The sequence below is a fragment of the Urocitellus parryii genome, chromosome 3 (genome assembly GCF_045843805.1).
Source record: "Urocitellus parryii isolate mUroPar1 chromosome 3, mUroPar1.hap1, whole genome shotgun sequence".
In the NCBI taxonomy this organism is placed as follows: Eukaryota; Metazoa; Chordata; class Mammalia; order Rodentia; family Sciuridae; genus Urocitellus; species Urocitellus parryii.
The window spans coordinates 98576295-98603508 of NC_135533.1; the positions used below are offsets into that span (position 1 = coordinate 98576295).

At 39.7% G+C, this 27214-nt stretch overlaps 1 protein-coding gene across 1 annotated transcript in view; it reads right to left on the reverse strand.

Annotated features, from left to right (window-relative positions):
• Positions 1 to 27214, reverse strand: part of Gli3 (GLI family zinc finger 3) — a 272709-nt gene that overhangs the window by 237242 nt on the left and 8253 nt on the right. Inside the window, exon 2 of the mRNA XM_026410532.2 lies at positions 21183 to 21347. Coding sequence (XP_026266317.2) covers positions 21183 to 21306 — 124 coding nt within the window. The 5' untranslated portion in view covers positions 21307 to 21347. The remainder of the gene's footprint in view (positions 1 to 21182; positions 21348 to 27214) is intronic.

The window sequence follows — 27214 nt, forward strand, 5'->3', positions numbered from 1 at the left end:
TGCTCCTCTTGAGTTTCATCCACCATCTTTGTCCTCCCTCCAGCCCATGTGCATGCTTCTCTCAAGGAGTCTCCTTTTGTAGTAGACTGCTCTTAGTCACAAGCCATGTCACCATCCCCTGTGCCTTTACAACCTACATCCCAAGGAGCTGAATCCTGACTCATCTCCTGTCATCACCCACCTTCTGTGCTGCGGATGTACATTCAAGTACGTGCTGAGATCACAATGCTTAAAACACAAATACTTCCTCGCACCCCTAAAGCTTCTCCTCCTCTTATCACTTTTCCCATATATAGAATGTTCTTCCAGGTCCCAATTATTTCTGCATCCACAACCCCACTTCCTGCTTCTGCCTTCCTCTGACTTGATCACCTGTGTGTGTCTGGGTTTTTGTTTTTGTTTTTGTCTATTTTGAGAAAGTTGAAGAGTTTGGAAGAACATTTATTAAAGGAACACTTGACAAAGGTATGAGTAAGGTCTGGAGAAACCTCAAAGCATGCTGCAGCAGTTCCCTGGACCCAGTAACCTGGGGGGAGGCAAAGGCAAGGGGTATTCCCACTCCAGATCTGAGAGTAAGGGGCAGTGCCAGGAAAGGCCACCTCACAGATGCCATGGACCTTGGAAGAGACTCTCCTTCTGTCCTCTGATTTTTATGGTCAAATTTATTTACTAATTTGTTTAAAACTGACAAAATTAAATGTATAATGTGATGTTTGAGGTCTAGGTACATTGTGGAACAGTTAAATCTAGCTAACTACAATGTGCCTTTTCTAACACAGTAGTTATTTTTGTGGTGAGCATATTTAACATCCACTCCCTTAGCATTTTTCAAGAACACAATATACTGTCATTAATTATCATCACTACATTGTACGAGGACCTCCTGAACTCATTCCCCCTACCTAATACCAATTTATTATCCTGTAACCAACATCTCCCCAAACTGTCCCCAACTGCCCTAGCTAGGCTCCATTCTAACTCTCTACTTCTATAAAATCAGCCTTTTTAGATGAGTGAGATTGTGAGTAATGTCTGGCTTACTTCACTTTATATGACGTCCTTCAGGGTCATCCATGTTGCCATAAATGACAGGATTACTCCTTTTAGGACTGAATAGTACTCCTCCGTGCATACAGATCACAGTCCTTGCCCATACATCCACTGATGGACACTTAGGTTGGTTCCTGGCTACTGTGAACAACACAGCAATGAAGGTGTGAGTGCAGAAATCACTTTGATATACTGATCTGACATGATCTCTTGCCCTTTGGACCTCTGCAGTCTCCAAATTACCTCCATCTTCTTGCTCCAACCCATCCTTCTTACTGGGGCCAAAAGATTTTTTTTAAGTTCTTTGGTTTGTTGGTTTTTCAAACAGATGACATCAAAACTCTCTTCTTCCCAAACTCCTTTACACTGCCTTCCCAGGGCTCTACCATCTGGCTTCCAATTCCTTTCCATTCACATTTGCAACCACAACCCTCATTTCCAACCAACCCACGCCCATCCAATCATCAACCTACATGGACTGGTATTTCCCCAAATCGCCAAGAACATTCCTACTTCCAAGTCTTCACTTCTGTGGCTCCTTCGGCCACAAATGCTTTTCTTCTTTGGCTTATTTATCTCCAGCTCCAAGTCCCCACTCTCATCTGTCCAGCCTTCACCATTGACATGTAAAGTAGTTAACCTATACAATGTCTCTTCTATGAGATTTTCCTTAACATTCTGTAGGTAACATTTATATTGCATTTAATAAGTATAATGTAACTTGGTGGCTTACTCATCCAAATATGAGCTTCTTTGAGAGCTAGTGTCATATTGTATTAACCTACACAAACAGCATCTGGTACTTTGTGCAACCTCCATAGCACAGTGGTTAAAAAGAAACTTGCATATAGAATTGAATGAAATTGGGAGTAAGGAAGTTGAGAAAACATGATAGTCTGGGGTTGGCTATATTTTCTTTCCCTGCATTCTGCCTACAATCTCTTCCTGCGCTTTGTTCCATTTGAGAATGCTAAAGAAAAAAAGAAAGGGTTCTTATTAGACAGAAATCCCCTGAGAAGGGTCTAGACATGAAAAGTTCTATTGTATGCACAATTTCCCTGAGACACTCCTTCGGGGAAAGAAGGAAGTCTGAATTTCTCTGTGGGCTGGCAAATCTTCTGTACTTATTGGCACAGCTCTGGTGAATTTGTATCTCCCCTTACAAAAGGCCAACCAAATGCTGGATGATCTGAAATTTGGAGAATAAACAAGAGTCATATCTCTCAGCTATTTCCAAAAGCTTTCAAGAGCAGGTTGTGGGCAAGCTTTCAAGTGTATGAAGTTGAAGCTGTAAGAAACTACTGGAATTACACTTATAAGGCAATGCTTCCTATCTTCAAAGGGATGCACATCCTACTACTTAGCATTCCTAGAGATGTTTGTGATTTATGTCTTTTCCTTAGAGTTCTGCGTCATAGGAATATATTACATACAGAACTGAGATCATATCCTTCACATACCTTTTTGTTGTTGTTTGTTTTTGTTTGGTTGGTTTTGGTACCAGGAATTAAACCCAGGATGCTTTACCATTGAGCTATATCCCCAGCCCTTTTAACCTACATTATCTGGTATTTCCCAAAATCTTATTTTGAGACAGAGTCTCACTAAGTTGCTTAGGGCCTCTCTAAGTTGCTGAGCCTGACTTTGAACTTGTCTCAGCCTCCTGAGCCACTGAGATTACAGGCACGCATCAACAGGCCCAGCATGTCTTTTTCTTGACTGATCTTAGCAAGTGCCATCTTGAATCTCGTATCCCTAAGTCACTAGTTCGGTAAGGTTACTCCAAAGTTAGGATAACCTATTAAAGTCCAAAAATAAAACCTCCAATATCCCTTGGTTTTATCCATTGCTATGAATATAACTCCAACAATAACAAACAAATAAATAGCCTCAACATCCTCCCAGGATAGACAGATTGACAGATTTCAGAAGAAAAGGTACCAAGTAGTATATCTACTATTCAAGAATTTAGAGGGCAACTGCTTTGACTTGATAAAAATGCAGCCTGATACAGAGAATCTGGAGAACTGTATTTTTCCTGAGAGAATACAAGAGGTGTTTACATTAAGCAAAGTACTTATCAATGTACCTGCAACTTTCAATTCAAGACAGATGAGACCAAGTAAACCCAAATTGCTTCCAGAACATGGTAAAAGTATAAAAGGTGAAAATGCAGCAAACACCTGGTAGGTCTTGCCAACTGCTATTTCCCACGTATTTTCTTATTACTGACAGATTTAAAAAAAAAAAACACTTCTGAATATGAATGCAGAATGTAGACACTTTGGCAATTGTGCATTTGTATGGCTTTGATGTTCTCCTGGGAAGAGAATAACTTGGTGAGAATGTGGCAGAAAAACAACTCAGACTGTTTTCTGCAGCCAGTATAATTATAATAAAGCCTGAGTAAGTTAGCATACTGTAATTCCTAATAAAATCCCAATGAGATACTTTTTTAATCATGACATATTTCAGAGAGCCTATGTAATATCCAGGTAACCACACCCAAGACTTAATACATGCTAATATTTTGTCAGATTTGCTTGAATCCCTTCCTCTTTAAAGAAATAAAACGGTAGAGGTACAGGTGAACCCTCTCTTTATTCCCTTTCCACCAGAGGTAACCAGAATGGCTGAACTTGATTGTATCCTCCTATGTCCTTATATTTTTATTGCATATATACAAATTCGAGAACAATTCTAAAATGATGATCCTAAAGTTCACATAGAAGAATAAGAGCTATGAACCATTTGAAAAGGGAAAATAATAAACAATAACATACATTATCAGATAAAATGTATTCTATTTATAACATCTAAAAAAGTGTGATACTGGCAAAAGACAGATTGATCCACAGAATCCAATCATTCAGAAAAAGAAGCTAAAATATATGTAAAGCATTGTCATATAAAGGTATCATTTCAAGTCACTAATAGGACAACTGGTAAAGTTGTCTCCCCTGCAAAGAACCTGAACAAAAGAAATAAAAAAGGCTTCCAAAGGCATTTTGCAAAAGAGGCTATCCAAATGGTCAATAAATACCTAAAGAGACATTTACGGGACAAATTAAAAGCACAATCAGACACCACTTCACAACCAGCAAAAGGCTTAAAAGGAAAAATATGAAAAATAATCTTACCAAGAATGAGGCAGAAAACTGCACAGGCACTCAGAAAAACCACTGGGCAGTATAACCAAGGATGCCCTAATTTCACTGCAAGGTACATGCCCAGCATAAATGTTTACTCAGGTCCACCAAAAGATGGGCACCCGGCAGCCAATGCTGCTAACAGCCAAATGCTGGCACCAATCCAGATGCCCACCAGCGGGAAAATGGATAAACACAGCAAGTGTTTCTTTCTTGATCGGGGCACTGTTTACATGATATGTTCACTTCACGAAAATTTATCAAGCTACTCACTTACGCTACATGCATTTTTTTTTTTTTGAAAAATTGTACTCCCACGAAAAATTTAAAGAATGAGGTGAGGTTTTCACCTATTGTACCTTCTTTTAAAATATTTCACAAATGGTGACCAGTATTTCTGAAAATGAGCATTCACATAAATAGTTGATGGAAATGTAAGTTGCTACAATTCTCCGAGCTAATTTGTAAAATCTATTCAAAGCATACAGATTTGTTTAAAAGGATTTTCATAGAAAAAACAAAAATGTCCAATGAGAGGAAATTGGTTGAATAAATTGCAAAGACATTAAGCCCAAGCTGGAGAAGAATGGTCCATGACATGGAAAATGCTCCCTGCCTATGGTTGTCTGACGATGGCCAATTCGAAAATTAATGTGGAACTCGAAAGAACATCAGAATGCAAAATGTTAACAACAGTCTAAGCAGTGAGATTCCAGGCCACATTTATGTTGTCCTTCATGCATTTCTGAATTTATCAGTAAGCAGGGATTCCTTCAATAAAAATAAACAGAAGTAGGTTTAAGAGACAGGAAAGCAGGGAATAATGTGGATCACTCAGGGCTCAGGCTGTGGTGAGCAGGCACTGAGATACTAGTTAAGTAAAAGGGGCTATGCATTCCTCAGACCTCTGCAAGTTCCATTTTTACTGAAAGTTTCTCTACAAAGCATTACTTTAGTAACTACTATCTAATAAACCACCTCATCTTCCTTAGATGATGTGGCCTCTTCTCCAAGTGTCCCTGTGAAGAGCAGACTCAGCCCCTTCCCTCTGTGGCCCTCTTCTGAACACTGCTGCCTAACTTTCCAGTAACAAGGCACTGAGATACTAGTTAAGTAAAAGGGGCTATGCATTCCTCAGACCTCTGCAAGTTCCATTTTTACTGAAAGTTTCTCTACAAAGCATTACTTTAGTAACTACTATCTAATAAACCACCTCATCTTCCTTAGATGATGTGGCCTCTTCTCCAAGTGTCCCTGTGAAGAGCAGACTCAGCCCCTTCCCTCTGTGGCCCTCTTCTGAACACTGCTGCCTAACTTTCCAGTAACAACGCTCCCCAGCGTCTGCCTATAAATTCCATGCTCAAAGAATAAATTACAAATATGGGTTGGTTGAGAGCTTCAGTGTTTAGGGGTCTGGTAATCAAAGTTTATTGTACTCTTGGTTTTGTTTCTTTTTTCCACTCCAAAAAGTTTAAAGCAACTAAATTAGCATCAAAGAAATTTACAAAAGCTCTCAGTGAAGCCATGATGAAATATGGCTACATAAAACCAGATGCCATAATAGAAGACTGTGCAAAGCACTCCACAAGGATGTTCAAGAGGTTTAAAAGAGGGCTACGGTCTGGCAGGCATTAGTCACACAAAAGTCCCGATGCTCCTTCTAGCAGCCACACACACAGAGACACCAGTAAGTGAGTGCAAAACACACATCTCCAATTTCAGAGGATCAACTGCACTGTGGCAACTTACCTATAATCATCAAGACTTGAGCCAAAATTGGGCAAAAATCTCCCTTGATTTGCAAATAAAACCGGCATCTACAGACTACTCAAAACACCTGGAATTTTTTCTGACTCAACAATACGATGGCACCTTTAATACTAACCTAAAATCTTTGGTAGTTTTTTGTTTTTTGTTTTTGTTTTATGCCTGAGATGGACCCCAACATGAAATTTATTTATTTAGTTATTTATTTATTTTACCAAAAACAAAACAAAGAAATTTATTTTCCATTTAGTTCACATCTGTTTGAAGTGTTTGTGGATAACATCGGAACCAACCGTACTTCAGTTTTTAATGATAGGTAGCAAGTATGCTGGATATCAATAATTTTCTTTAATAGAGAGTACCCTCTTCTTTTTTTAAATTTTTATTGTTGGTTGTTCAAAACATTACATAGTTCTTGATATATCGTATTTCACACTTTGATTCAAGTGGGTTATGAACTCCCATTTTTACCCCGTATACAGATTGCAGAATCACATCAGTTACACATCCATTGATTTACATATTGCCATACTAGTGTCTGTTGTATTCTGCTGCCTTTCCTATCCTCTACTATCCCCCCTCCCCTGCCCTCCCCTCCCCTATTCTCTCTCTACCCCCTCTACTGTAATTCATTTCTCCCCCTTGTATTTTTTTTCCCTTTCCCCTCACTTCCTCTTGTATGTAATTTTGTATACCCCTGAGGGTCTCCTTCCATTTCCACGCAATTTCCCTTCTCTCTCCCTTTCCCTCCCACCTCTCATCCCTGTTTAATGTTAATCTTCTTCTCATGCTCTTCTCATACTCTGTTCTTAGTTACTCTCCTTATATCAAAGAAGACATTTGGCATTTGTTTTTTAGGGATTGGCTAGCTTCACTTAGCATAATCTGCTCTAATGCCATCCATTTCCCTGCAAATTCTATGATTTTGTCATTTTTTAATGCAGAGTAATACTCCATTGTGTATAAATGCCACATTTTTTTTATCCAACTGTCTATTGAAGGGCATCTAGGTTGGTTCCACAGTCTTGCTATTGTGAATTGTGCTGCTATGAACATCGATGTAGCAGTGTCCCAACATGGGATTTAAACAGTTTAATTTAAAAAGAATTCTGAATTTCCTTTTCTAAACTAAGATCTTATTAACTCGTTCCTCTCAAGCTGCTCTTATTTACCTGACATCTTTGCTGTTATTTTACATTCTTCTAAATCCCTGTAGAGCTTAAAGTGAATATCATGGAGACAGAATATTTGAAGAGGGAAAGCTCTTCAATGTGCAGTCCCTACACAACCATGGTCAGCACATCACACTGCATATGAGAAAAATTCAGTTTCCCGTTCCCTAATTGCTGGGAGGCTGTGTCCTATAATCATTCCTTCTTCAAAGAGCAATTCTAATCACACAACTAATATTTTCCCAGAGAAAGTTAGCTCCAAAACTTACCTTTACACCACTGCTCCTGGTAAACACTGGGTCTTAATATTCTTTAATACCCCAGGGGGGGAAAGGGGTATAAACCCATAAAGTGTTACAATCAATAATTCCAAAGGATTTCCTCATTCTCTGAAGCCTATCCATGAAACTCAAGGGTCCCTAAGATGTTGGGGAAATCCCCACAGTGTAGAAGATGGCTCATATCTCTTAGATACCATAATAGTCTTAAGGTGGCTGCCACTGAGGGATCAGAAAACAGATATTACCTTCATGAGATAGAATTTCTTTTCTTAGTTTCTTTTTTTTTGGTATCAGGGATTGAACTCAAGGGTGCTTTACCACTGTGCCACATCCTCAACCTTATTTTTTTTTCTAAAGAGAGAGAGAGAGAGAGAGGAGAGAGAAAGAATTTTTAATATTTCTTTTTTTTTAGTTTTCGGCGGACACAACATCTTTGTTTGTATGTGGTGCTGAGGATTGAACCTGGGCCGCATGCATGCCAGTAGAGCGCGCTACCGCTTGAGCCACATCCCCAGCCCTCCTCAACCCTTTTTATTTCATTTATTTTTTTTATTTTGAAACAGGGTCTTGCTAAGTTGCTTGGAGCCTTGCTAAGTGCTGAGGCTGGCTTTGAATTCTGGATTACAGGCACGAACCACCAGGCCCAGGGTCTCTTTGTTTCTTAAGCACATATAATGTCTCATTTATATTCAAAAATGAAGGCCCCACACACATTAAAATAAGACATTTTTATTATCCTAGCATGTATGTATATATGAGATGTGTACTTTCATCATTAGAATACTCTAATATGATGAAGTTTCTACATTTAATACACACTGACTTTTCTACCTATCTCCAACTTGTTCTCCAACAGCTAGAATACCATAGATCTAGTTTAGAATATTGATGAAACTGTATTTTATAACCTGACCCCAGTTAATATATGCATTTCTTTACTATGAAAAGAAAAGGCTTTTCTTTTCTACAACTTACTCCTAACCCTGAGCTTAAACAAAAGAAACATATTCTATAGAAGCTTTCTCAAAAAAAAGTAGGAAAGTGTTAAAAGATTTGCAAAACACTTCTTATCCTTTTCTTTCCTTATGATCAATTGTTGATGGAATGAAAGGTGTAGATGCTGTACAGATATTCAAATGAAGACCTAGAACGGGTTTATATAGGACCATGTTCTTCTTCAGTCTAAAGAAACTAAATGAGACAAGAGAGCTACTTCATTCTAAAGCAACCACTAGCCACCAACAAGAACAAGCAACAGCAGACATTTTGCTGCTGTTAACGTTACACATCATAACTCCCATATCACCCAGATTTTTTAATCTTTGGATTTCCCCTATACTCAGCCAAAATTTTATGCTGATATGCATGTGTATGAGAGATCACATAGGTAGAATTGTAGGTAAGTAGACAGATCTACAAGTAGATTTTTCCCCAATTCACACAGCTTTTGGGGTCGAACTAATGGATAAAAATATTCTGATTTTGTGTAAAACTGATCAAAGAAAGTGCTTTGAATTTATGTGAAAAAGTTTCCTATTAAGATGGTAGCTATTTTTTCAAACATGATTCCTTTTAATTGCGGAAAAGAGCCCAAAGGCTTTGTCAAAGGGCACATGTTTTCTATAAATCAAAACATAAATAAATGTGAGATTATTTCACTGGGCATACATATGGTTTTTGCTAAGTAAACTCTATTTATAAAACATTGTTAGCCTACACAGGAACTGCTGTCAACATTTATAGGAAAGGAACCTTTCTACTGCTCTGAATCTCTTGCCAGGATTTGAAAACAAGCCTAGGAACATTAGTTTTTTTTAAGAGGGATCTGAGTTAAACTTAATATGAAATGGACTGCTATGTGTTTTCTAGTTTCTAAATGCTTGAAGGATTCTTCATATAACATCAGAAACTATCTACATTGCTGGGACCTCCATTATTTTTAACCATGCCATTGGTTCTGCTCTTTCTAGAAACTCTCTTTGACTACACGGAAGGGTTTCAGATTATTTTCTTTATCACTGCCAACAGACAAAAAAAAAATAATTCCTTAAAGAGTCCTCAACATCCATTAAAAGTTGGCCTTCATCATGAGACTGGGGTCTTAATTAGAATAAGATTTACTCCACGTTTGTATAAATAAGTCAAATTATACTCTACAGTCATGTAAACTAAAAAGAACAAAAATGAAAAAATTTTTAAAAACAAAGTTGGTATTCAAAATTGCCACACCATCTTCTCCCAAAGACTCATTTGTCTGATCTCTTCCCTTTATATTCTCATCATAGACTATAAACACATTTTTCAGGCTTACTCAGAGACTGAGACAAAGTTCTCTGTGAAAGGAATTAACTACAAGCCAGCATGAACCAAGAGTCCTTGACAACCTACAACAGACCATACAAGGTAACAGCAATCTTAATAAAACTTTACATTCTCTATTTTCCATTCAACTTTTCTTTCTTGGACTCCAATACCTTCCAAAACAGAATTTTTTCCTATGCTTTTGCAATCAATCCCTACTCCATGTGGATCTAAGCCAATAGCTACAGCACAGTTGTGAAGAGTTCCAGAAAGAGACCTCTCACTCTCTCACTCTCTCTTGTATTTTTACTATTTCCTGTGCAGCGGTGCCTTCCCCAGTTGTAAGACTTGTCACCTCTTGGCATGAAATGCATTTGTTTTTATTTTTTAAGAAAAGCGCACACACAGAAATGAGTCACTCTCTTGAGTGACAAAGGGAAAATGTTAGCTAGTTCCATAAAAATAACTCAAAAGAATTTTAAAATCTGCATATGAAACACTTAAATTTCCAAGTTAATCAAACCCTTAAATATATATAATGAAACCTTCACATGCAATTATCTGCATATGATTAAACTGCCTTGGAAGTAAAGGTCTTCTCTCCCAAATATTGTCCTAGAATTCCAAAATACTCAACCCAACTTACATAAAGAATATTTCTTTGCAGGATATTGAAACAGAAAGGTTGCTTATAAAATGTGATCAAATTTCCAAAGAGCTTAAAACTAGTAGTAGGGCCAGGGATATACCTCAGGGTAGAGCACTTGCCCTGCATGCAAGACCCTGGGCTCCATCCCCAGCAGTTGCCAGAAGGGGGGAAAAATGTGAGAGATCAAGTAGAAAACAGAATATTTTCCATATCATTCATTGTGGTAATTTTGCTGATTAAGAGCTAACTATCCTAATAGTAGACACTAATGAATTTGAAATTATAAGGAAAGGCTGAATTCTCCAGAACTTCTGTTCCTAATCAATCACCAGAGATCAGTGACATCATTAGCGCCTTTGATCACAGCTCCTCTTTCAAGCTCAGATGGGGCTGGATTGATCCTTGCTGGCACAGAGAATGGAGAAACACCTAGGAATACAATTCACCATGAAACATGAGAAGTCATCAGCAGCTCCCCCCCCCCTTCAAGAGGGACAGAGAGAGCACATTCCAGGGCGACCCAACACCAAACAATAGAGCCACCTCATTAAATCCAAACCTAATTCCCTACTGACTAGGATTCCCAAAGCGCTTTAAGAGAGGAAGGGATGATAAGCTACTTTGCTTTCAAAGAATGCAGGTTATGAACCCTCCAGTTTGGTCTTCTTATCCAATATACCTACACAGGACAAGCCTCAAATCCTTTCTCCATAGGGGGAGGGAAAGTATGGATCCCCCTCCCCCCCACCCTTCCGCCCATTACAAAGCACTACAATGCAGAACTTCCACTTCTGAATTTTACTTCATAAAACAAGTAATATGTTTAAAATAAAGTTTAATTTCTTTTAAATTTTACTTAATGAAACTACTAGTGACTCCATCCAGATGCAAAAGAAAGTCCTTGAATATAATGATGACCTTAATATGATTTCAAAACACTTGGAGTACCGTCACTCAGAAAGTCCCCATCTGCAACCGTCACTCTGGAAAGGAAAAGTTTTAATTGATTCTTATTACTTTAGTTCCATTGTTGTTTGCTGCTTTCCCGTCCTTATTTGTAATACCAGTCTAATTGAGCTTCGGGAACACTGGTGGAATGTAGTTTATTATCTCCCTCATCAGGTGATCAATGATTTCATTAATAAGACAGATAACAAAACTGTCATATCATCGACACTGTTATGAAAGATGATCCTAGCTTCCCGCTCCATTTTCCAAGGTCTGGGGTTCTCTGTGGCAGCTCTGAGTCCATTCAATATTTTCCACAGACAGAGAAAAGTGAAAATCCATTTTGAAACCAATTTCAATTAGGATCCAGAAGCTGTTATCACAGGTGTCGCAGAATGGGCCCGTAAGTGGAAATGTCGCCTATCCATTCTGAAATGAAACCTTATCAGGGGCTACAAAGATGGCTGGGGACAGCCTATCTGTAAATTACTTTTCGTCCTGTGTTAACTCAACCTTAGTTCTGTCATATGGAATTCTTTCCATCCACTAGTAATAATCTAATGACTAACTAGACACAGCACCCCAACGGCTTTCAGCCAGGCAAGGCTGTCCTCTTAAACATGGGTACAAATGCAAACACACTCAGGCCTGCAGTCCTGCAAAAGGATAGGCATGCTTTCAATGATAGAACTAAAAGTTTATTATGGGAAATAAAAGAAGCCCGTCTCCACCCATTGCATTCCTGGTGATTTTTCAATTGCAAACTCCAAGACCCCGTTATTTCATTAATGCAGCACCCAAGTAGTGAGGCTTTTCTCTCACATCTTTCAGTCTCCTTTTAGCAAATTATCCCATGACGGCGGATTTATTCAGTCAAAGACCTCAGACTTTGAGAGGCAACAAAAGAATCAAGAGACTTTCTGGTCCACCTGCCTGGCGAATGATGAGGCAGGGAAAAGTCTCCCCCAGAGAAACCAATCAAACCATTGTGTGGCACAGTCAGACCTTTTCAGCTGTCAAGCCAGAGAGCAGAGAGAGAGATGAAAGAACAGGGATGAAGCTACCATTTACGGAACCATGTGGGAATGGTCTCCTAAGATTTAATAATTGGGATGGAACTCAACTTTCTACAACTAAGGGGGAAAAAAAGGGGAGAAAAAAAAGATGAAGACGAAAGAAAGAAACCAAGAAGGAGAAAGAGTCGAAGAAAGGAAAGAGAATGTGTAAGACAGGGGGGAAAAAAAAGAAAGAAAGAAAAGTACCCTGGATTGCACCAGGACTTTTATGTAAAAATTTTCCCTACCTGAGATGAAGTCCTGTCTATAAAGCCAAAAAAAAAAAGGTGGGGGGGGGCTGTGGCTCTCAACAGGGGGGAGATGGGGGGACAGAGGCTTCTGAAAAAGGAGAGAGGGAGAACCCTTAGTAAAGTCTTTCTTATTTTTCCTCTAGGTTATAGCGGCATTAAATGTTCAGATCCTCATTTTCTCATGCAATTAATTCAAAGTAAAAACAACAACAAAACACCCTTATTACTATGGTTGTAATTTTAAACATCAAATGGAAATTTAAATTAGCCTAAAATGTCCATGGTCAGGACACTGAAAAGAGACTCAGACTGGAAGAAACACTAGGGTGTAGATTTCTAAGCAGTTTTCAAGGACATTTCATTTCTACTAGGAATTCAACAGGAAATGTTTAAATAAAAGAGAAACAACAACAGCAAATATTGCTCACAGGACCTAAAAATCATGAATTCTTCTTAAAACCTGAAATAAACACAGTGCCGAGCAGCTACTGCACTTCTCATGCTTTTCTGTTGTTGCTGGTGACTTAAATGATATGCATTTACTACTAAGTCAAGTCTAAGGCACAAGGATTTGTTGAAATTTGGGGTGAGGGGAGGTGCTGGAACTGTCCCATGTGTTGATTATGATGATGACTACATGACCTTATGGATTTGTCAAAACTCACAGATCTGCACACAACAAAGAGTGAATTTTACTGTATGTTAATTTTTAAAATAAACATAAACTAAAGCAGATGTACCCAGAAAGGTTTCCATGTACACACAGTATCAGGAGTTTGTTCCCATTTGCCATTACCCTGTCTGCTGCAAGCTGTCTGGGAGAGCTAGCCCTCCCTAGCTGGGGTGAGTGGCAGGAGCTAGAGGCCACCAGCCACTTCCCAGGGTGGGGAGATCTTCCTCCCACAATCACCCTTTGGCCCCTTGGGCTTCTACTACTTAGTAGTGGTTTCTGATTCTGATCAGTTTGGTTCTGAAAATTTGGAACACCCACCCCACTTGATCACAAGTAATCCAAGGCAACCCAGAAACTTTCCACAAGCAAAACACATCAAGCTGTGGATTCTTGTCACTCCAAGCCTATGGAGCTGCAGCATAATGGGGGTGATGTTTTCTCTGGATTATCTAAGCCTCCGGGAACTGTTCTTTTAGAGGAGGAATGTAACAGCTAGGGGGGTTGAGAGGCAGCCTTTGCCCTTAGGGAAGCAATTTGGCACAAAATTATTGACTTCATTTAATAATTTCAATATTGGACTATTTGTACTCAATGAGAAATAAACCCTAAATCTATCTGATTTTTTTAAATCTAAACTGATGCCAATTTCAGGACCCGTAATCTGTGCTACTATTCTCCGATCCTAGTTCCTACCATCGACTGACCTTTCAGGTTAGGACCTGATGACCACCTCAAGATTTTCTATTAGCCAATGCTTTCTAATTCTCTCAAAGTGTAACCATTTATAAATACCCCAAAAATGATATTGTCCTGAAAGTACTAGGATGAAACATATCCATGAATTAAATCCACTACTGTTATTAATAATAGCTAGTCTCTTAGAGTATAACTGTGCCAGAGTCAGAGAGTTAAGTATTTAGTCCAAAATCACACAGTAGTCTCCCAGCAGGACAAGGTTCAAACCTTGGCTTTCAGCCACATAACACTACTGAGTACTTTGTTATAAATACTCCCTCTCCCACTGCCCCATAGGTCTGGCAGGTTACTGTTGTACTTTGCAGGTTGATTCAGTACTGGCTGAGAGCCTCTCAGATCAGCACAAAACATCAAATTGGAACAGGGCATGGTGAGGAAGGTAGATAAACTAGATTTAATGAAGTTTAATGAAAATGTAAAAAAAAATAAGTATTATAAGAGGTGGCATACAGAATTTTTAGGGCAGTTTTACTTCTCTATAGGATGTCACAATGTTGACTATGTGTCATTATGCATTTGCAAAACCCACGTAGTGTACAACTGTGAATCTAATGTAAACTAGGGACTGCTGTTTACAGTAATATATCAATATTGGTTCAATAATTCTAACGAATGGATCATACTAATGCAAGATGTTAATAAAAGAGGAAACTGAGAACTGGCAGGGGGGACATGTAGGAACCTTGTACTTTCTGTTCAATTTTTTTCTATAAACCTAAAATTGCTCCAAAATTTAAAGCTTATTAACTAAAATAATAATTTTTAAATTTTTTTTGAAAAAATTCAATTGTCACTGGGTAGTTCCCAAAAGGATATAAGACTATAAGGGAAGAGAGACCAAGGACATATATTTAAGAAAGATTTCAACACAAACTGATGTTAGCAAAACACACTACAGAAAAACACAGGAACAAAGGCAAAGAACCCTTCTGTTTAACCAAAGTATACGTTATGGGATGGCACAGTAGAAGACCCATGTATTAGACTGGAAAGTCAGGCTGGGGTCAGATTTTTGAAGATGTATAAATATCAAGTGAAAGGCTTTAAGCTTTATTCTAGAGGTAGGTGGGAGTCACCAAAGATTCTAGAGCAAGTTTGTGGCCTACATAGAACTATAATACTAATTTGGCAGGATCATGTCTAATGCATGAGAAGAGAAGACACCAAAGTCAAGGTGAGTGGGCAGAAGGTCACTTTAATCATCTAGGCATGAGGTTGGGGCGATTTAAATATCGCCGCCTGTGTAGTAGGGTGGCCTGAAGGACATCTAACAGGTCTTCAAAACTGGCAGGACCTGGGAAGCTTGCGAGGGGGAGGGTAAAAGGTGATGGTGTGGTGTCAAGCCTGGGTGACCACAGGAAAGGTGATATAGTTCACCAAAATAAAAAGCACAGTGGTAGCCAGTATTCAGGGGGATGTAAGTTTAGAGCCCAGAAGAGAGCTCTTAATGAGAATCAGATTAGTCAGCATCAGTCAGCTGGTTTAAAAACTTGACAGCTCTTTTTAAAAAATAAAATCAAATTCTAATACAGCCCAAAGCACCCTACCCTACAAATGGTAATAGACCCCCTAAAGGAAAGAGTGCACCCTGGGGCTGGGGGCAAGAGGTGGGGGCAAGAAAGGGGATATGCACATGCTGATTCCAATGCAAGACAAACCGCACAAGGATGGTTTTCAAGGTTCAAGAAATCAAATAAGTTCCTTAAAGTTATCTTCCCTATTTTCTGATTTAAGGAGGCATTCAGAAGAAGGATAGAGAAAATTTGGTTTCTTTCTAATCCACCCTCCCTTAAGACGAGCAAACACAGTCCCATTTGGGATTTGTGCAACATCTTGAACTATTTTTCAGACATCTGAGTCCAGCAAATTCAATGTTACATTTGCCAAACATTTTCCCCTAAATTTGAAAACCTATGTGTCTTTTCAAGGAAAAACCCAATCCTTTTATTTTAGATTCAGAGCATTTAATTCCTCAGCATTACTTTATCCTAAGAGCAATGGCCGATCTTTCCCTAGTTCTTCCTATTACATGTTCCTGGCCCAGTTCAGGCATTGCCTCACTTAATCCTCCCAACATAGGTCCTGTGAAGTAGGGGTGATTATTTTCTTGCTAAACAGACAAGGAAACTGAGATGTGGAGAAGGTCATTGGCCACACTCAGAGCCAGGGCTCAGCATTGCCAAAATTCAGCCCACGCTTTCAGATGCAAAAACCTGTGTGTCCTCCAAATGAAATCCTGTAATAGGAAATCCATTTTATCTGAAAGTCCTTTCCATCCTCTAGCTGGGAGGTGACAGGGAAAAGAAGGGCTGAACATTTAAAGGGATAAGAAACCTAAAACTCCTAACCGCACTGTGAATCGCCTGCCTCCTTCTGAACAGAATCAGGCACATAGACTCCACATAAAAAAAGGTCAAGGAGACAAGAGCCCACAATGAAGAAGGGGAATGAATTTCAAATTTTCAACAAAACTCCCACCCCTAGTCAGAAGACCCACAGAGATCACAATGAACACCTGGGTAATTGGAAAGCACACTGCTGAGCCAGGAAGTAACCAAAGGAAAAGTGAAAACTAAAAACAAAAACATCTCCTTAGGTATTTACAGACCACAATACTTTCCCTTTATAAAACTCAAGAGTTTTTATGCAGAGAACCAAGCTCTTCTTTTGAAAGAAGCAAAGTGACTAGGGACTTTCCTCTCCATTATTAATCTAATAACTTTGATTTCACATTGCTTGCCATTAGGATAACAATTTCTGCTTTCTATCACCTGAAGGTCCCCACCACCAGACCATTAGGTCTGATAAAAGATTCTGGAGACCACAATCATATATCATGAGTTTCTACCTTTTTTTTTTTTTTTTTTTTTTTTTTTTTTTGGTGGGGAAGTACTGAGGATTGAACTCGGTGGCTCTCAACCACTGAGCCAAATCCCCAGCCCTATTCTATATTTTATTTAGAGACTGGGTCTCACTGAGTTGCTTAGTGCCTCACTTTTGCTGAGGCTGGCTTTGAGTTCATGATCCTCCTGCCTCAGCCTCCCAAGCTGCTGGGATTACAGGTGTGAGCATGGATTCTTCTCATTTTAAAGCAAAATTATAGGTGAATAAGAGCTAGCAGATTACTCCTCTAAAACAAAACAAAAAGGGGGGGGGCTGGGGTTGTGGTTCAGTAGTGAAGCACTCACCTAGCACATGTCGGGTACTGGGGTTCAATCCTCAGCACCATATAAAAATAAATAAACTAAATAGGGATATTGTGCCCATCTACAACTAAAACATATTTTTTAAAAAATTATAGGCCAAAAATGAGGCAAAACACTTCAAATTGAAGAGTCGATAAGTGATAGAAGAAAATTTTATAGGATAATAAGAATGTGTAAAACACTGGAAGGTCTAGATTTTTAAACTCTTTATTATTTGGGAAACACAACATGTAGCTTAGAAGTAGTAAAACCATACCAGAAACACAGATTATTAAAGCATTTTACTTTTTGTCTAGCACATTAGCAGACTTGGGCATTCTTAAGCTAGCAATGCCACCTAATATCTGAATGTACATGTATTATATGTGAAAGCCACCATAGTAGATGATATTGGAAATGTTAGAAACATTCAGAAAACTTTCCTTTGTCATTTCCATTTCATGAACACTAAAGCTTAAAATTGAATTATGCACACATGAAACTCTGGGCATACTATGGTTCCAATGTAAAGATCATCGAAGCCTTTAGAAGTAGATAGAGGTTCTTAAATATTACAAAAATCAAATCTAACTTGTCTTTTTTCCCATACAAAATCTAAGGCAGTTTTTCACTTTTGTTATTTTAAATTTTGATCTTCTGTATCAAATGCTGTTCAAGGTTTTTGAACCATGCATTTTGGCTGTGAGTCTGTGTGTGTTTAAACAAAACTCTATATGAATGTTATTCTAGGAGCAGAGACTCAGCTGAGAAAAGCAAGAAAACAGACCTGCAAGGACACGCAGTGGAATGTGCGTGGTTTGGCTGAAAGGCTCACAATCAAGAACAAATTACACCACATAATAGCTGGAAAAGTTAATTAAGTCAACTTAACCAATAATTTCACCAATAACAAAACTTTTCTGTTTGTTTGGATTTTAACTGTAACATGGAAGATGGGAGAGAAATCGCATACATTACTTTCATTGGGTTCTTGGCACTGAATTCATCTTTTGACTGTCCAGTTATAAACTGAAGCTCAGAGCTTTGTAAAGAAAGCATAAGAAACCCCTGGAAGCAGGAGCAATCAGTACTACATGTCATCGTATCCAAATAATTCTATTTTCCTTTCTGTGAATAACCTTGGAGAAGGGATCCAGGCATTTCTGAAATGTTTGTAGAAAGACAGACAGACAGACAGACAGATGAATGGATGAACAACAGCCATAGCAATGGCAGCCACCATCCCGCACATGCATACACACACACACACAGCACACCAATCTTTGAAAGTCTGCACACTATGAGCTCTGAACTCAAACAGGGCACAGGACCAAAGCCTACACACTGGTCTTGATGGCCAGGGCAGAGAAGGGGGGAATATGTGGCCAGAGAGGGAGCTTGCAAAACAAAGAGGCTGTGCAGTTCCAACGATCCACACCTCTTTCCATAGTCCCAAGACTGTAAAGAGACTCTAAATAGTCAGATGAAAACTATAGAGCACCCTGTAAAAACAATCATTGTAATTATTAGCATTCACCCAAACAAAGAAAAAGTTTTATTTTCCTTTATTTTATTTATTCTTTCTGTTTTTAAATATGTTTGCTCATTTTACTAGAGTCCTCCTGTCAGGCTGAAATCAGTGTTTTAAAAACACCATTTCCATTTTTCTTTTATTTGGTTGAAACTCTGTTGTCCAGTATCGAAAAGTGGAAAAGTGGTCAATCTCTTAGAAGAAACAGGAACACTGAAAAAAACAGTCAGGGCTCCCAGGATTCCTAGGACAACTATCATTCAGGTATGTGCCCTGCAAACTTGACTAATGAGTGTTTGCCCTAAATGGGACAGGATTTATAGGAGGAGATGCAGGCTTCAAGGGCACAGGCTGACAGGGCAGGAGGCCAGTGGAGTGTGGTTTAGGAAACAGGTCTGTGATTATTCCAAACTATGGGACAGGCTTTTGTAAGTCATGACTGCTCCTTCTCTGACTAGTTTTCTCTGGAACCTTCCTGCCTGCCATGGGGCTATTCTGATTAATTCTGTTGCCAATAACCCTCACTAGTGTCATGAGGGGAACCTGTGGTCAAAAAGCATTTCAAGACAAATGCAGCAGCAAAATATTTCCTGAGCATGTGTCTGGTATGCAAGCAGCAGAAGCAAAGCATCTTCCTAATAAGAGATTACTGAGAAGACTCTGCTGGCATTCATGAGCAGGACAGTGGCTCCTGCAGGCTGCACACAGTGCAACAGCATCTTCCATCATCTTCCTTATACACACGTGTGCTCACACATGCCACATACACATGCTCCCCCATTATCTCACTCACCCCGACTCTTTCTCACTCAACCACACCCATGCATGCTTACCCATACTTACACAAACTATGAAGACAACTGGAAGATGCTGTTTCATGAAGCAGAAAGCTCTTACCCTACAAAATTGCTATTAAAATTACCAGATAACCAATACTGTGTGTATTGATTCCACTTCTGAAATAATAAATTGGCCTAATTTTTAACAATTGCAGGAAAAAGAAATAGGATCGCCTATTTTTTAATGGGAAATATGCTTTTCATAACCACATTGGAAAAAACAATGCAAATATTCTAGCTCAATTAAAATAAGCTCCAGTCCTGAATTTAAACACCACAAATAAAGGGGGCAATAGAGACATCTGTTTGCATATGCATATGTAAAGTAAACTTATTATTGTAACCCAGACATAAATATATCTCCTGAAAGATCAATGCAAAACTGGACTCATTAGTTAGCAGGTTTGCCAGCCAGTTCCTCCCTTCCCTGGCACAACCAGAAGCACCCACTCAGGAAATCAGGTGAAGGAATGAGATCGGAAGCACAGACTCAGAGCAGCAACCAGGCTTCTCAGGAATACCTATCCTCAGAGGCGAAGGTTTGGGCTGCAGTTAGTTACATTCCAGAGGAGATTCTGACTCTCCAATTGTGCATTAAAAAAAAAAAAAAAAAAAACACTGTAATTCAACCTAGTAAAATCCTTCTTGGAATAAATAAATTATAAGCCCACAGGCAAGGAGGGAGCAGGTTGGCTCATGCAAATCAGTGAGCCCAGATATACAGTATCCAGGAACTTGGAGAGCAGGTCAGCTCATTCCTCCTAAGGGCACATGGAGAAGTAGAGTGAAATTTAGGGAGGTCAGGAATGGCGGTGAAATCTACAAAAAGCAAAGGCCTTAATAGTCTACAAGGGTGGAAAAGCCTGCAAAGGAAGCAAAGGTTACCACTAACCTATTCAGTCTGTTCTTACCACAGAGGACTCTGGAATTTATTTTCCGTACTCCATGCTTCAACTGAAATGCCTCTCAACACTTTGCTTAAATTTTAAAAAACACAAAACACAGCAGACAGAAACAGTGACTCTGTTATCTCTGAGAACAATTAAGTAAATTAGATTTATTTAATCCAACAAACGAAACCCATCTCAAGGTACTCATGCTACCTTGAGGTTCAACTTTTAAATTTTAAAATCCTTTAGTAGAGACTACTTAAAACTTGCTAGGGGGAGACCCTGACACGAATTTTGACAAGACAACTTTTGTGTCTTTTGTAGAAAACTAATTATTCCAACTCATATAGACTTTCTACGTGAAATGCAAAACAATTTGAACTCTTGCCAGACTAATCAAGATGATTGCCAAAATGCCCAAACAGGAACTTCCTATAATAAATAACCTATCACATTTACATCTCAAATTAGAAAATTTGGAAGAAAAACGTGTAGGTTGGGTGCCAAAATAGAGATTACTAAAGCCTGCCCATTCCACACACCCCCACCCAACCCACCCATTGGCTTTCTTTTGCCTCTCCTAGAACAAACACCGGTCCAGGTGCACATGCTCAATTCCCAAGGAATGCAGAGAACATAAAAATGACTGCAGGCTTGGCCGCTGGTAATCCCTGTGGCTGCTCACCATTGGAAGTGGTGCTGGAGGCCACGGCTTTCTCGCTGACATCTGTTCGAGTGGAGCATTTCACGATGGAATTCTCGACTTTCTTCTTCTCAGTGTTCGTGGAGCTGTGGGACTGGGCCTCCATGATGTCTTCTCATTACTTCAGCTCTCTTCTAGGAGGAACGCCTACAAAAAGGCACAGTGCCGTCAGAAATGATGGAAAAGAAAACCTCACTTAAAAGTGCCCGTCGCAGGTCGCCTGAGAAGAACCGAGAACTTTAGCAAAACTTCAACATCTGAACAGTGCTTCTCCACAGGTTTTCAGGCGATCATGCTTTCCCGTCTTAACAATCCAGTCAAATGTTGTCCACGCATGCGCAAGGAGAACAGAGGGAAATAGCCCAAATGTGGAAAATTTTCCCATGATCTAAATATCTCCAACTCCAATTATGTTTACAGTAGGAAACCCAAGTGCCACATTCCTCTTTTAAAGCCATGTCTACAAGAGTCTCTACAGGTAGTCAACTTTACAGGAAGGGGCATCCGGACAACTTCCAAAGCAGGGAAGATATTTTTAAACTATAAATTAGATGTTTCAAAGAGTGTCCCACAATTTCTCATGAGCATACTCGACTAAAAGTTCTGAATCAGATTGTGATTTAGCCAGACAGACAGTGATCTTTCCTCTGTTCATGAAGATACCTGAATTGCAATGTGCTTCTTAATTCAAAATCCTTCAGGTGAACCATATTCTTTAAGCCTCCTTAAAACGTGAGAGTGTTTCAGTTCATTTGAATCACATTTTTATAACAAAGGTGATAGAACAGCATGCTCTAAGTTCCACCAGGAAGTCAAAAGATCACCGAAAGCAAAGACTGGGATCATTTAGGAAATATGAAATCTAAACTAAAGGCAAGTTCAGTTGTCTGTCTTTCACTAGCTTCATTCATGTGGTAATTGCTCTAACTCATCATTCATCAATTTTCACTCTATTTAGTTCATGTTCTCTTTTTTTTGCAGCAATGTTCTACACCTACAAAGAATACAAGATGAAAATTCCCCTCTCTGGCATGTTTTCATGTTTTCTTGGAGCTATCTAGATTGCAACACCCATGGTAGGCATTTCATCTGTCTACTCATCTGCTTATTTTTCCACATTTAGCAGACGCCACCGTGTTCAATCAAAACAGTGATTACTGAAATAAAAGAAGCAACTGCTTAACTGGCTCAAAACGTTAAAATGCCAGATGAAATATATTTAGTCACTTTTAACTCATATATGCAAGGGAACTGCAAATTCTTTAACATACAATAAATTCCCCTTGACCTGGATTTCAAGTAACCAGAAGGCTTAAGAACGAGAGGCCACATGGTACTGTGGGCAATGGCTCCTCCACTAACTTCCATTTCTTTTTTGAGATTATCCAGTGTCATTCATTGGAAAACACACAAGTTATTTAAGAACAGATTTTGTAGAATAAAAAGAAAAAAAAGAAGCACTAAGTTAAATTTACATATCAATTGTACGATCCACTCCAAATTCAGAAACATCCTTCAAAGAGCACTGACAAAGGGTAGGACAAGTGAAGGGTCTGCAGGGCCCCGCAGCAGGGCTGCCACCAGGTCCAAGTCCAAAGGCCAAGGCCACCTAAATGGTGACTCTGGAGCTGTCCAGCACTCAACCTCCAGCAATCTGTTGCCAAGCTTCCACTGTCTCATCTTTCAAATGACAGAATCAGACAGTAGCATTGGGTCCTTTCTTTTCCCCTCCCCCTTTGGGGTAGAAGAAGCACATCCTCTTTCAGAACATGCTAAAAGTTAAGGATCTTCTTCCCAGAAATATCTTGAAATGCAAAAAGTGTGCATTTCATTTCCAAGGGATCACAGACCCTCTAAAACTTTTCCGTGAGTCCAGATAAAGAATTCTTAAATGACAACCCTATGATGTTCCTGCTAGCTCTAACAATCCCAGAATTATTCATTACCTGGTTTTTAATGCTTCCCCATAAAACTAATTTAAATATCTTCTTTAAAGTATATCATGACAGGCTGGTGTGGTGGCACATGCCTGTAATCCCAGTGACTCAGGAGGCTGAGGCAGGAGGATCACAAATTCAAAATTAAAAAGTAGGGGCAGGGCTGAAAATGTAGTTCAGAGGTAAAACATCCTGGGTTCAATCCTCAGCAAAAAAAAAATTAAAGAAAGAAAATTAAAGTATGTCACAAGTACAACTCAACCCTGTGAACATCACTGTTTGTCACAGTGGTACAGGAAACATTTGCACCAGTGTTGCTATAGTGCTTACCAGGTATTCTGACTCCCACATCCAATTCCAAGACAATGCATCTGTCTTGGAGGGTGGCACCTGGGAACATGTATTTTAACAAGCACTAATTATCAGGCTCACTAAAGCTTTTAAACAGTTGTTCAACATATTTAATTTTGCTCTCTGCTTTAGATGGGTAAAAGAGAATCCTTCAAGAACTAGACAAATTCATGAACAAAGTGCATCCAGAACACTAAATTCGCACCTTACACAAACCTATCTCAGCACACAATGATAAACTTTTCACCTAGATAAATCTTTGCAGAATGTCCATCTCCCCCTCTAGGCTGTAAGCCCCACCAGGACAAGGCTTCTGTCTTCCCAGCACCTGGTACAGGGAAGATTGTTTAATTAGTAAATAAACTATCTCATTGATGTCTCTGTGACTTCAATGAGTCTGCAGTATCTTGATTTTAGTCACTACTGAGTTAGTTATGTACATTTTATTCTATAGCTGGTGTTTCCTTTAAAATTGGCACATGTAAAAACTAAAATTTTAACAGGAATACTTCATCAAAATACTCTATTCTTAACCACTGATAAATAGGCACTTAACCATCTCTGCTTCTTCCAAACCCCAAATACGGTTTTATTAGTTGAATTTGAATATAGTCTACTGTTAAAACTGCACATGTAAACATGCAAGTGGCCCCGAAAACCCCATTAAGAGATGGAGTTTCTAGAAAAACTAAGTCTTCTTCCTTAGTAGAGGAAGCTAATTAACAGTAGTGAGATAAGTCACCAAAGTTCCTTGACAAACTTGGTTTTTGTGGAGTTGCTGGCTTTTCCCCCAAGGCAAAGGACTTCATTTTAACAAAGCAATAAAACCCTCCCAATACTCATCACTAGAGAAAGGGTCATGTGAGAAGAGGTAAAGCTCCAGGCGCTGCCTGAAATCGCACTAATTAATGGTCTAAAAGAATACTAATTCCTACCCCTGTTTGAAATGGATTTTTTAAAAAATTAGGCCCTTGGTCACTCAAGAATCTACCCCCTTCTTCTATTTTGACAACTCATTTTTGGATCTCATTAGGTAGTAACTAATTATTTAAAAGTGTGGTTGATGCTTGAAATGGGGCTATAAAAATGGCAACTTGCCAAAGCAGACATCTGCTTCCTGTATATCCCTATAAATTATATCAGATTATTTTACTGATAAAAACATAATTTTGTTTCTGTCTCTTATCAAGAGAAAGTCTTAACATTTTGGTAACTCACACCTCATCAAACTGTGGAGGAAAACCAATGAGCCAAAAAATGTGGCTGCTTCTAGCTGAGGTGGTGGCTTTTCACAGGACAGTAAGAGCTTTGGAAAACTCAGTCCTGAGTTGATTCATTAAAGCATTAGGAATAGAAGTGACCAGTAAAATGTTCTGATGGAATCCTAACCCACAATGGGTTCCATAGCACTACTCTTAAAGCCTAGTTTCTTAAATAATAAAGTTTAACTTATTTAGAACATTAGTATCAAGACAAAAAAAAAATATATTAAGCTGTGGTCCACTTCAAAGACTTTTCTCTGAAGGAAACATGCCACTGTTTTTCAGATGTGGATGAAAGGAGATATTTTCCCGCCTGATACAGTTTCCTTGCTTACAACTCCATACAGTTCCCCTTTAGTCCCTTTCACCATTGAAACATTACATGAAAGATTTGCAACATGCCCCTTGACTTTTTGTGCTTAAGGGGGGAAAAATGTAGCTGATGTTTGAGTCTCGCAACTTGAGTACACGAAAATTAAAACAAAAAATACATAAACCTGCAACCAATAAAAACTGTTCTCCTAGTATATTACTCCTAAAATTTTAAGTTTCATAGATTTAAAGAAAAAAAAAAAAAACCATGAGGGATGAGCATTCTCTCTTGGAAACAATCCAGACTTTTCCTACTTAACTATCACTGAACCTTTTGTAATTCCTGAAGCCAAAACCAAGGGCACAATTCATTCCAGACCCTATTTGAACCTGCCTGCAGGTGGGTGTTTTCTTTCTAAATGATAAATCTAAACCTACATCAGCCTCCAAGGCACATAAAGCTTCCTGCAGCCACAGCCCAGTGATGCTGTAAAGCAGGTTCCCCTTTGAAAATGAGCGGTGGGGGGGCGGGAACATTTCCTAAATTCGAGAATTCTTAAGGGGGACCTACGTTTTAAACCAAACTTTCACGCAAAACACTTCAAGAGGTCTGCTTTAGAGTCGCCATTGAGTGATGCAGGCGGGGACGGAGGGGGTACCCCCAAACCGAAACTCTCGTCTTTACAAAGACCTTTATCACGCCAATTATTCTGATCGGGCTGTGTGGTTATGTTCTATTTTGTTTGAACGGTCTCTCACTTCCTGTCCGGTCACCTCGGACGGTGGCAATGCACGTTTTTCACACCTTTCACCACTTTTCCCCCGCGCCCGGGGTCCCCCGCGCCTGCGTCTTAATTCCTCTCTGGCTGTCCCTCTCCGCTGCAGCGGCGCGGCCAATTCATTAGCGAGCGCCGAGCCCGCGCAGCGCCGTCTGAGCGCGATGTCGCCGCATCCATCATCATTACATCAGCGCGGGGAAGTCCACGCCGAGTGCTCCCGGCCCCTGGCGCGCCCCAGCCAGTGCGCCGGCAAACAGAGCATGGTGAATTTCTCAGAAATAGCTCTGGGTATCTGGGGGCAGAGGAGGTGCTCCCAGGCCCCGCTTTGATCCACATTCCTGAAGCTGCCTTTCGGGAGACAATGCATGTCCGGCAGCCAGGCCGCGGGAAAGGGAAAAACACTGGCGGGCAGGGGCGGGGGGCGGGGAGGCGGGACCAGGGGATGGGGGGGGGGGGGGCTGTGTCTAGAGCCAGCAGAGCCCGGCAGTCCCTCTGTAGCGCACAGAAGCAGCCCTTATCAATTTGGATCACATTAGTTACCCTGCTCCTTGGGAATATCCCTGGGCATCTGCAAACTCTCTACAGTTGGCTCAGCAAACAGACGTAGGGGAGGGCCCTGGTTGCATTCATATGGACGTTTTAACTAGCTAAATTTAGGAAGGTGTAATCCTATGGGTACTTTGCAGTGCAGTACTGTGTGTGTGTGTGTGTGTGTGTGTGTGTGTGGGGGGGGGGGGGGGGAGAGAGAGAGAGAGAGAGAGAGAGAGAGAGAGAGAGAGAGAGAGAGAGAGAGAGAGAGAACTATAATAAAACACTGGGAAAACTTGAAAACTCTTCAGGAAACCAATGGATGTGTACTTCACTCACAAGAATTCTAATTCACTATTAACCTGCCCGCCCCCCAAACATTTTTCTTCATTAATTGCCACAAATAGATGCAGGTGCTGAATGGTTAAGGCACAGACACATGGCCTCATTGTCTCTCAGGGAAGCCCTTCATGAGGTTCCAAATCAACCTTCACCACCACAGAGGCTTTATGTAGTTGTCAATAGAGAGCATGAAAAGTCCTAATTCTGGAAAAGTGTGCAAAAATCAGCCTTTCCCCATAGAAGGTCTGCAGTGAAGCCTCCAACCCACAGACAAGCAGGATTCTTCTATTGTTTAAACGAAACATTTTTTTTTTTAAAGAAAGCATCAGTTGGTAAAGCCATCTTTGAAAGTGATGTTTGAACTGAATGAAGCAACTTTCTAATCTAAAATGAAGTGGATGTGCAGTTATAAACTGCTAGAGCATCCTTCCCGAACAGTGTACTTCATTTATTTTCCTAATGCAGTGGAATTTATTTTTAAGTTGCCTGAACTTGGCTTTGCT